At 38.8% G+C, this 12,232-nt stretch overlaps 1 protein-coding gene across 4 annotated transcripts; it reads right to left on the bottom strand.

Moving 5' to 3' along the window:
• Positions 1 to 3,423: 3,423 nt before the first annotated feature.
• Positions 3,424 to 7,692, bottom strand: zgc:101566 (uncharacterized protein LOC449823 homolog). 4 transcript variants are annotated; one of them, XM_034588443.1, is made up of 5 exons: positions 7,519 to 7,651; positions 7,417 to 7,480; positions 5,620 to 5,749; positions 3,792 to 3,904; positions 3,424 to 3,694 (listed from the first exon to the last, which is right to left on the bottom strand). In XM_034588443.1, the coding sequence occupies exons 2-5, from the start codon at positions 7,432 to 7,434 to the stop codon at positions 3,617 to 3,619; spliced, it is 339 nt and encodes a 112-aa protein (XP_034444334.1). In that variant the 5' UTR covers positions 7,435 to 7,480; positions 7,519 to 7,651; the 3' UTR covers positions 3,424 to 3,616. The 4 variants fall into 4 exon arrangements, with proteins under 4 accessions (XP_034444334.1, XP_034444331.1, XP_034444333.1 ...); XM_034588440.1 differs by having other exon boundaries at positions 3,424 to 3,904; positions 7,423 to 7,480; positions 7,519 to 7,633; XM_034588442.1 differs by lacking the exon at positions 7,417 to 7,480 and having other exon boundaries at positions 3,424 to 3,904; positions 7,547 to 7,692.
• Positions 7,693 to 12,232: the final 4,540 nt, after the last annotated feature.

The raw sequence follows: 12,232 nt of genomic DNA, 5'->3' as shown, positions 1-12,232 counted from the left end.
ATAGTAATGTCCAGGAAAGACATAATTTCAAACCTAAACAAATATTAATTATTCATTTACAACTGAAATGCTTTCCCCCTACATGAAGAATCGTTGTACTGACAAGTTTCTGTTTTGCATGTTCAGTGGAGCCGCTATGTATTCGTTTTAAGATTTTCAGTTACACAAACAAATGGAATTAATGAATTGGGGCTTTATGAAATGAGCACTGACTCATAACTGAAACTAACTAATCAAAGCTCCAGAAAACCACGGACACATAAATGAAGTGTTATTGCTCAGGTCCACAAAGTCCACACAAATTTACATTTCAAATGTACATATTGCATTTACACTTTGAGATGTGATATTGCTGTTTTTTTCGGGCAAATATTATTAATTATTATTGTTGTTTGCATTACAAAATTACATTTATAATGTGGAGAGCAACAAACTGGTTAACCTGTGAATGAACACAGTAAAACCAAACATATTCAGCAGTAGCATGTTTTTTTCAGATTCAGTAGTAAACTGTAGCATACAATTCACCTGAAGCCAGTTTCATTACATTTGCAAGCTGATATTTCTGTGTTCTCTTTCTGTAGATACTTTTCACTAATTAACTGCAAAGGCAATTTACCAAATGTGATTGAAACATTTGTAATCTCCCTGTAAGAATAAGGAAACATAAATGTTGTGAAATTGGCTACAGTCAACCCATAGGATGGCAACAAAGACAATGTTGAAGAAATATGCTGTAAAAATACACATCATGTTCGAGGAAATAAATACTGTCAATACTAAATATGAACATAAAGTCACTTTGAAAAACAAAAACTTACAGTTGAGGTAAGAAAATGTTCATCAGCAGACAATGGCTCCTGAAAATAAGGTCCATGTACATGTAATGTTCTGCAATGGAAAGTGACACAAACCTCTTCCATTATCTGCTTTGTCTGTATTTGTCACTGATAGTCCTCCAAGTGAGAAACTGCTGGCTGCATGTTACACTGCAAACAGTGAAAACAAAGGGTGGAAGCCAAACAGTAAATTACCCTGACACTCAAGAGCAGAGTTTTAGTTTTAACATTGGTGGGGGTATTTTTTATTAAATAAGTGTGTGTGTGTGTGTGTGTGTGTGTGTGCGTGCGTGCGTGCACTTATCAAAAACACAACAACATTGCTACATTGTGCAACATACATTTGATTTTATATTTAGCCCAAATGATGCTTTATCTTTTTACCACCACCAGGTAGTTTCAATTTTCCTCAGCATTTGTTTGTGGAGGGGTGGGGCATGAACCAAGGAAGAACCCAGTACATTTTGGTGTGGATCCAGATATACAAATTTAATTTAAAAAAAATGTTTATGTCTATGACTTAAAATGTACTTCTGATATCGAGTCTAACTTTACTTCATGGTATTTTTTTATAACTAAGTGTCTGCTGTTGGATACTTTCAAACCTCATTTTAAAAAGTGTTGCTGTTCTTTTTTTCAGTTTGTTGATGTAATGACACAACTCAAGAGTTTCCAGCAGATAACGTTATTCTTCAATCTATCTTTAAAGGTGCTAAATATAAGAGCTTCAGCCAGAATTGTGTTGACAGGACAAGATGTTATGGTACGCCCTCAGAGTAGAGCTACTTCTTTAAAGCAGACTGGATGTTTTGTTTGTTTGCCTGTTTGTTAGCAGGATTATAACAAAACTACATAACCGATTTCCATGAAACTTGGTAGAAGGATGGGACATTGGCCAAGAAAAAAATCTATTACATTTTGTTGCAAACACAGACTAAGAGGCAGATTTCTTTCTTCACTTTCTGTAACATTGTGAGACTGCGATATGGACTCTACTGAGTGCCACTCTTGTTGCTCCAGTATTATTTACCCATCAAACTGTCCCTGATGAACCATGTATTTTCAAAAGACATATGCTAACTGGATGCTGGCAAGTCAAAATACATTTCTAAAGGGAACATAAACAGGATTCATCAGATTCAACAAAGAAAATTGAAAATTAAAAAATATATAATTTATTTAAACACAGATACAAACTCAAAATAGAAGTGAAACATTTAAGGAATTGGTCCATTTGTTAGGATTTAGACTCAAGTTGATTTTCTTTGTAAATCATTAAATAAATCTCCGAAGTTATACCTGTCTCTAATTCTCAGGGGCCCTGTTCACACCTGATATTAACATCGGTTTCTGGTGGTTTCAATCACAAGTGGACAGCTCTATATTTCCGTTCAGTTCACATCTTGAATGTGTCTCCTGTGATCAGATCTCACTTCACCGCTCTATATGCAAGTAAACACTAAATGCTTAATTTGCGAATACCTAGTTGTGTTGTAATCAGCCAGTCTGACGATGACAGGAAGATCGGTTGTCAGTGTCCTTATATTTGTGGGAGAGAGAGATGGAGAAAAGTGACGAGCAAGGAGGCGCTGAGAAAATCAGTGAGCAATGAAATGAGTCATGCATTGTGAAACTTTAGTGGGTCAAATGACGCCCGCTGAGCAGGCAGTCTTTCAATTTGGCCTCCACACATTTGCGTACATACTGCTCAAACAATGTGGCCACCTTCGAATGAGGTCTGAGTGATCAATTTAAAATGCGTCCTCAGTGAGTGTTGGGTGTTTTGACACTTGTACTCACAGCTGTCCACTTTGATTGTCAGAGGGTTAGGGTTAGGGTAGTGATGTTAATACCAGTCCTGAACAGGGTCATTATGTCTGATTAATGGATGATGGTAACACTCCCCCCCCCCCCTTTTTTTTTTTTTTACATGTTTGTGCTCTTGGTTGTGCACAGTATAGGTAAATGTGTTCAGACCATGTAACAGCAAGTAAAAGCAAAGTAAAACTGAGCTGTACTCAAACTCCTTAGCAACATACGTGCAACACTGTACTTGGATCCTATCGAGTTGAGGGAAAATGTTACGGCTGTGTGAGGCCTCTCACTTAATCTTGAGCTTTTAAACATGTGTCGATGTCATGCACTATGGCACATTTACATGAAGTTATACCTTTCCCTACTCTCCAGTATTGAATACTTGTTTCACTTGATTTGTATCTTTGTAGCAGCATGTATGAATGCACAGCTTAAATACGTAATTTGATTATTTGTAACTGCTCTTGTCATCCTACCTATAGCTAACTTGTCTTCTGCCTGTTGCCAGGGTTGTCTGTCGTTTGTGTTGGTATTTGTTGAAGTTGTATCACTGTATTCATGTTTTGTGGTTTTGTACAGTTGTGGATGAGTTGTATCTTGTCAAATCTCACTTTGTGCTATTTCTGTCATTTATGGCGTTTTTTGTTGTTGTTGTCTTTGTTATTTGGATTCATCACCAAAGTAGCACTCGTGGCAACATCTGGACAAAGAAGGTACTGGTTATCCGAACATCTGCAGTCAAAACCACATTTGAAAATTTGTCAAAATTTGAAAACTGGCAAATACTGTATACTGTGTTTACACTAATATGGATTAATGTGTGTTGTCCTCATGAATAAATAAATGAAATGAGAAAATGAATGATGACATGAAGATCCATTCAAAGCTTCCGAGGTATTTTGTTTGCATTATACACACACACACACACACACACACACACACACACACACACACACAACCCATCACACATCAGTCAGCTTTGTCCTTCTTCCTTGGTGTGACTTTACTTGCAACCGCAGATCCCACTGCTCCAACACCTCCTATAACCACAGAGACACTTCCTTTGACCAGTCCTACACTGGCTGCTGGCACACTGGTCACAGCTGTCTTGGTGATCTCAAAACTTTTAGTTCCTACCCATGCAACACCCCCCAGGGTTGCACCAACAACGTTTCGAGTCATGCTGAACAATCCGCCGCCCACTCTCCAAATGACTCCTGCCTCTGGCCTGGGGTGGTCCTTATCTGGGTCTGAGATAGATGAAGACAAAGACAGAGATGAGCGAGACGGACAGAGGATGTCTTATAAAACTGGTGTACTTCTAGCAGATCAGATAAAGATCATTGTATCTAGCTGTCACTACATAAGACATACAGGGTTGTTCCTACATAGAGAATTGCCAGGCAGCAGCCTCAGCCTCCCGGCAAAAAAATGTTCACTGAAAACATTACAGTGGAAATCAGATATAGGGACCACAGATATAGTTATCAACCATTCATATGAATCAAAAAGCTTGGGGCAGAATTGTTGCTAACAAATGCAAATACTGCCAACCCAATCGAGCCAAACTGAGCGCCTGAGCATCTCCTCATTCATTGTCTAAATTTACAAATTCTGTGGTTTTTACCTACTCTGAGTTTACACAGATAACACTTTGTGTGTGTGTGTGTGTGTGTGTGTGTGTGTGTGTGTGTGTGTGTGTGTGTGTGTGTGTGTGTGTGTGTGTGTGTGTGTGTGTGTGTGTCAGCATGAGAAAAGACAGAAAGAGAGCGAGCAGAGTCAGGACGAGCTGAATTAGGAATGAATGAGCGCAGCTAAGAAGAAAGATTTTACTAATTTAATAAAAGTATCAATCATGATGTGGTGATCAGTGTTGATATTGTGGCATCATTTCAAACCATTCAACATTTAAACTGTAGCAGGTCAGAGACATCAGCTGAGTCGGTGTCGACGTGTGTGTATGTCTGTGTGTCGGAGATAGAGAGAGAGAGAAAGACAGAGATAGAGAGAGAGAAGTGAGTGTGTTTGTGTGTGTTTACACGAGTGCGCAATGTGATATCGCCCTTATCTCTAAAAACCTTTTCGGTTATAGTAATCAACTGCTTATTCATATTTTTCATATTGTATATAATTTTGGCCCAGACAAACGTGATCACTGTTAATGGTTTCCACTTCATTAGAAAAACTTTAATGATGTTTGTTGTGTTTTAAAGAATACACCATGAAGTGTCTGTACTAGTTTGTTTGATAATTGTTGTTTGACGGCTCAGCACAACCCCACCCTAATTTTCGTCCAGGAAGAACCCTGACATAGCACTGCAACTGGCATTACTGGACCTTTTCAATCCAGTTAAACCACCATTGAAACAGCAAAATTACAGAGCAACATCAAGTCATTTGAAGAGAATTATCATGACCCCTGATCTGCTCACAAAGGCAAAGTAAACTTGCAGTTAATATCTTGTGTCAAGCCTGCATGTTTGGCGAACTGGCCTAGCATGGAATTTCTCGTTTGCACATAAATAGATTTTCATAAAAGATTGACCCAATCCTAAAAGGAACCTGAGGTCAATCAGACCTCAGAGACACAACATATGTTAGACCTCATCCAGAAAGCAGTGAACCTGGACTGAGAGAGAGCAGCAACACTGTCAGCAGCATGTTGCTGATTCACTTAACAAAAAGAGCAGCAATAAAGATCATTCGTCCTGTACTTAGCAGTTCACATTTTCATCTTCCCCAGAAAGCATGTTCATCAGCCAGTGATGATGATGAAAACAACGCATCGTGTGTTAAGAGCTGATATTGACTCAATTGGATTCATTGGTATTAGACATTTTGAAACACAACTCAACCTGAGATCAGCTATACTATGGGACAACTGTAATTTGGAGCCAGTGCGACTCTGTTCCCTGACCGGACTGAAACCTGTGAGTGTGACTGGACACATGATGTGGTTCCTCACCATGTGTATGTTCCTCTTTGAGATTGGGGAGAACTTCCTCCTGCTCTCTGTCCTCCCAGCTGTGATGGTTGTTGGATTCAACAGAAGGCGAGCAGCTCTCCTCATCTACCTCCTGCTGTGAAGTCAGCACCTGAAAGACAGCATGAACTGTTGATATTACAGAGCAAATAGCTCTACAGAAATGAGCAGAACACCAAAGCAGATATGGCCATAAAGTATTGTCCTGACAAGCTCATCCAAACACGGGAACAAATACCCTCACTCAACGTACATCATAGAGTATGACACACATGAATAATATCTGGAATAGAATAGATTATAAATAAATCCTAAAACCAATATTAAAAATAAATAAAACCAATGTTAAAACAAATAAAACATCAACCCTTAAGTGTATGATAAGAAAATACCATCTGTAGACCAGAGGAGGGAAGTAATATACTGCAGTATAAATAATTCACTGTACTTAAGTACATTTTTCTGTTATCTGTACTTTACTCTACTTACATTCCTAAATTTTACCACAAATATCTGTACTTTGTACTCCTTTTATTTTTTTAAACAGACTTGTACCTTTTGTTTTAATGCATTTGGGGGGAATTATCCGTTATCTATTTTGAATCACAGAGCGTTGCCTTCAACATCCACACAGATTTCAACCTAAATGGACCATAGCATTGCCAAGACGATTCTATGTTGCATATCTATAGCTGCTTTCAGACATACACTAAACTCCTGAGATTCTCCAAAGTTTCCCTGGAGGAGGTGTATGTGTAAAAGCAAATCCAAGTGAGAGCCTCCAGTTTCTGTGGACTTTCTCTGCCTGTGTACCTTATATAGACCCTTGTGTGAACGCTTATGTTTAACACTGGTATATACTGTGTATATACAGACATTGTGATAGTAATGGCCGATCCTGTATCGTGGTGGCTGCTGACCATGGACTATGATTACAACAAGACTGCTTGATATACAATATTTCTCCTCAGATACTCGAACATTACTGACAATAATCCATAAATTAATTGACCTTCCATTATGCTACAATGTGTTTATTCTAATCAATGCTGCAAATACCCTTATCTCTCTGATGTTCTCCTTTACACGTGGCATCTATTGCACTTCTGTCCGTCCTGGGAGAGAGATCCCTCACATGTGGCTCTCTCTGAGGTTTCTACCTTCTTTTTACCCTGTTAAAAGGGTTTTTTAGTAGTTTTTCCTTACTCTTGTTGAGGGTTAAGGGCAGAGGATGTCACACCTTGTTAAAGCACTATGAGACAAATTGTGATTTGTGAATATGGGCTATACAAATAAAATTTGATTGATTGATGTTTAATTATTGATATATTTTTAGAAAGTGGAGATTCATTTTATTATTAGACTATTTGTCTAATGAACCGTATGCTTTCAGTTAACCTGTTTTATGATTCTATACGGCGCAGCCATACTGCATCACAATATCACACACATCTGTTTGTCACATAACCAGAGATATGAGCAGGGAGTCTGGAGCCTGGCAGTTTGTTCTGCATGAATTTGAATGCGTAACACACACACACACACACACACACACACACACACACACACACACACACACACACACACACACACACACACACACACACACACACACACACACACAGAGAGAGAGAGAGAGAGAGAGAGAGAGAGAGAGAGAGAGAGAGAGAGAGAGAGACTATAAACAATAATGAATACATAAATAAGCAGTTGACAAAGACACGGAGGTGCGTTGTGTGCAGAACACACTGTGACAGCTGCTGCGTTGACCTGACGCACTGTTACGTTGCTGAGCATCGGTGGCTCTCCAGCTCCAGCTGTGGCCTGTAGCTCCAGCTGTGGCCTGTAGCTCCAGCTGTGGCCTGTAGCTCCAGCTGTGGCTCACATCAAACCAGGCGCTCTCTCTTACCTTCATCCCGTCCCCGTGGCTGCTGCTGTTCACAGACGTGTCTCCGCTGTGCGCCTTGGACGATGCTTCTTCTGTTGTTGTGCTGTCAACCTCAGAGCGGAAGTGACGTCGTGTTGTTTACTAAGTGCTGGCAGCTGTAAGGACGGCCCACGGCCACACAGCGTCAGTAGTGAGTTACATTGGGTGGCTACTTGGTTATATTGTTACAACGATAGACCGTATAAAATGTTACTGTGCTGAATATTAGAGGCTTCAGTTATGAGTGTGTATGAAAAGCGTCATCAAGCTGCTCAGGAACCCGTTCAATAAATGAACAGCCATCTGCTTATATTCTGAAAGTACATGGTTTAAGAATTCAGATTCTTTCTTCCGTGTGAGCAGAGGTGGCAAAAGCACTCACATTCTTCACTCAAGAAGAAGTACAGAAATTCGTGTTGAAAACGATTCAAGTAAAAGTATTAGTACTGATTCAACCTCTTTGCTCAAGTAAATGTATAAAAGTACAGGCTCTGAAATGTAGTAGAAGTAGAAGTGTAAAAGTAAAAGGTTCCCCTCTGAGGGCTGTCCTTGAGCAAAGCAAAATACGACTCATGTCACAATACTAAAAGACTATGTAACTTAAACCACTTTTACTTAAAAATATACTAAAAACAGAAAAAAGCTGTTAAAGCAAGAAAATATTTTTTGAGCATTAAACACTGTCCAAGATGACATGTGTAAAATGAATTATTCTTCGTTTAAATAAGGCCATGGATGGGGAATGTTTAGTTTTTCTGCATCATTGTTGACTTTGTCGACGTCAGATATGTTGACTGATTCTTCTCTTTCTTCCATGTTCAATAATTTCCCAAATTGGGATCAGTAAAGTACATCTATCTATCTATGTTGTTACTCCTTGTCATGAACATATGTCCTGCTCCTCTTCTCAGTGGTTGAGCCTCCCTCTCTTGGCTGTTTCATCCTGATATGTCTCATCTTGGCTGTTTTACCTTTACTTTTATGTATTCAAAGGGACAGCGTACATTAATTAATATGAGCACAATGGTTCATATAAATGTACCAGAGTTGGTCTCTTAGACAAATTTTCATCTGCAGTTCTTGGCAGGTTGATGTTACAATTTTCTTTTTGAAACAAAACAACAAACACAAGCTGAGGCAAAGGCCACAATATACAACAGTTAGTAAAATGTCATCCTGATATGAATTATCTTGGCTGTGTTCTTGTCAAAACTGTACTGTAAAATGTTTGAGTCAGGCAGCTAGTCTGGCCCAGGGGTTACTTTGTCACACATAATTCATTCAACAAAAAGTGACAAAACTGTATATACATATACTGTAAATACTTTGCCTACTGAGGGAGAGCCAAACAAGACAAGACAATACTCAAACACTTGCTTGCTAAAAGTTTGGCTACAGAAGGGCTGAACTGGCCAGCAAAATGTTCCCCCTGTCCTTGAGAGGGCCCATTGACAGCCTTGACTCCCACTCTGAGGATCCATGGCCCAAGACGGGCCCTCAAATTTACACCTGCCAACTGGGACATTGACAAAACGCCTCTCCTTTCCATATGAGGACAAAGAAGAAAAACAAACACAAAGTGAGTTCAACCTACCCAGGATATAATTTATCTGGCTGAACTTAACCTAACAAATCCAATCAGGCTAAGCAGTGACACATCTTTGGTTACAAAGTTGGTAAATCATTGGTAAGTCAACCCAGGTTTTCCTAATCAAGATATTACCCCGCGCACATAAAAGGGGTCACCGACATGGACCAGTTTACTGGCAGCAGAGCCACATATTTCATAACAAGGAGCAAATTATAATATTATAATTATAATATTATTATATAGTACAAACATATTATCCAGACTAAAATAAAGACAGTTACAGCTGCTATATGCAGGGGGGCAGCTGAAAAAAAAAAATCACTGATTGTGTGATTGTGTAAGTCAATATTTTTAAAGTAAAACTGTCGTCTCATTTGGGCAAGAGAAGATCTGACTATAATTTCACATATCCATCACATTAGAGTGTAACTAACATGTATTCTCATTGTGTATGACAGTTTTAGCCTTATTCCTTCAGCTGTAACCCTGGTGGGTTCAAGCTGAACTGGGAGTCAATACTGTAAAAAGTATTTTTAATATTAATATAATTAATATACATAAAAAGATACCTCAAAGCGGTAAGTGAGCTGATGTTCATATCTTTAGAATACAACAGTTACAGCATTTTTGTTCAATTCCTACTGTAGATTGATATCAGCATATACATGTACAATGACGTTTGTAAACAAGTCAGATATTAAAGGACCAATATTTTACACCTTTCTGGGATTTAATTTGAGGTATTGGTCCCCCTAAGATGATATATCAGTGGTTTAAAGTCGAAATAACTACTGCAATGTGTATTTCCATGTCCTCATTTTCGTTCATTGTTTTTGCTGAGCTTCTATGTAGCACATGTGAACAGGTAACAAGCAAAGAAACGACACAGGGCCAACCCTGGCAATGTTGGAGCCCTAGGCGAGATTTGGCGTGCAAACCAGCAAGCACCCCAACAGCATTCCTTCCTTCACTCCAGAGGTTACATTCATTAGTTAATAAAACAAGTTAACAAAACAATTATTTTAAAAATGAAATATTGGATGTGTAGAAAATGCACATCAGAATCCATTTGTTGTCTGCATTTTAATGCAATATGAACAAGGTTTGACATATGGATATGTAAAACATGAGGAAATGCTATACATTATTTATTTCACATGCTCTCAAATAGCCTGTCATAAATCAGCCACTTGTGGCGGCCTATCGGCATTTTGCGCCTTAGGCAACCGCCTATGTCGCCTATGCCAGGGATCGCCCCTGATATGACGTAATGCATTTAGTCTGTGGTACTTTGAGCGCATTGCTTCTATGTGTCGGGTTGCTTATGTTCGACTCCAGCAGCTGACAGGTTTATCATTCCTTCCAATGAGAATCTATATCTTTCATAACTCATCAGAGTTGGCAAAATAATTTTGTCGGTCTCTGAAGACCCTTGCCCTTCTCAGAGACCCTCTAACAACAATCCACGCTCCATGGGATCTAGCTAAGCTAACTGCAGCTAAACTGCATGTCTGGATGGACATTATTTTGGTTTTGTAATGACAACATATTAAATCCAGACTATAATGTGAATGTAACTACACAGTTAGTCAAGAATGGTCTCCATGATAAAAGTGGACACATTTCTTTATCCATGATCAAAAGAAGGGTGGAAAAGTTTCACCTCCCTTAATTCCTTCGTCATATAAAAATGACCAGGTTTACTCTTTTTTTTAATATTCAAGATATAGTAGTGTATGAAACGGCTGTTCTTCAAATACCCAGGTGTAAATGATATCAGCTTCTGAGGAATGAGGACACCACTAATTATCAGAGAAAAGCTACTCATGTGGAAAAAATGAAATGATAGAGTTTACGTAAGGTCAAAGAAGAGTAGTAGACTTAGTAGTTGACTATCATTTCGACCCAAAGCAGGATGAGTGATCGATTTTATAAAAATGAATGTACTACAAAGACCACTCAGCCTCAAGGTCTTGAGTCTTGAAGGCCAGCTCAGATTTATTGACTCACAGTAAATCCTGTATATTGCTTTGAATTCACAAAACAGTTTTGTTTATTTAAGGATCTGTGCTTATTTGCCCCAGTTAGTGATTCCAGCTTGTATTCCTGATATAGCCTGCAACAGCAGAGCAGTACTGAAACCAAACACCTCAGCTGGAGAGGGGTACATAGAGTAAACATGAAATTGAGTATCATGATCATTGGTAGTAAACAACTCAGTATGCCAAGCTTGTGATTACTGGCCTCCACCTTCTTTTGTGGCCAAGCACTGAACATACAAGGGTGAGTCTCATACCTGTTAAATTGGCAAGCAACAGATACACGTAAGGTAATGAAATGTTGTTGGGACATGGGTGTGCCTGAACATGCACGTATGTGGGTGTGTTAGGGACAAACCAATTAAAGTAATTATGGAACATGACCTCGTAGGTCTATGGGGGGGGGGGTTTTCACATGTAAATGACAGAACTGTGATCTTTACAAATGCAAATCAGGATAGTTTCACTCAGTGGTGCAGAGGTTACACCTTTTTCTAAAAGGTACTAACTCCCTTTTAAGAAAATCTCTCCTATAATTACATCAGGCTTAGTATAATTATCGAATCATAAATTGTAGCTTGAATAGATTTGCCTTATATAAGTAATTATGCTATAATGAGTGTAATCAGTGATACAATTTTCAGGGTACATCTGATGATACATCTAAGAGAAGTCTTTCTGCACTGTGCTTCACATAAAGCATATCAGCTGTGTCATCGCGTGACAAAGTCCCAAACATTTGTCCTCCCAAACTACTGGGAAAAACTCAGCACCATATTCACATGTCCATTACTCTACCTTAAACGTGGTACCATTCCTTTGGGTATTCAATAAATGTGGCTATCAGAAAAATATTTAATATTACTATGAAAGAATAACTTTAATTGACATCAAAGTTACCTCGGGCACCACGCTTCAAAGAAAGGGAAAAGATTTTTAGAATTACTAACCACAAAGTGCTGACCTCACTTATTACTAAGTTCTAATTGTTCCCTAGAATTTCCGTAGTGCGGTTGTATTCCTCCGCCAACCAGTTTC

The sequence above is a fragment of the Hippoglossus hippoglossus genome, chromosome 6, assembly GCF_009819705.1.
Source record: "Hippoglossus hippoglossus isolate fHipHip1 chromosome 6, fHipHip1.pri, whole genome shotgun sequence".
Taxonomy (NCBI): Eukaryota; Metazoa; Chordata; class Actinopteri; order Pleuronectiformes; family Pleuronectidae; genus Hippoglossus; species Hippoglossus hippoglossus.
This window is presented reverse-complemented; position numbering and strand designations above follow the sequence as displayed.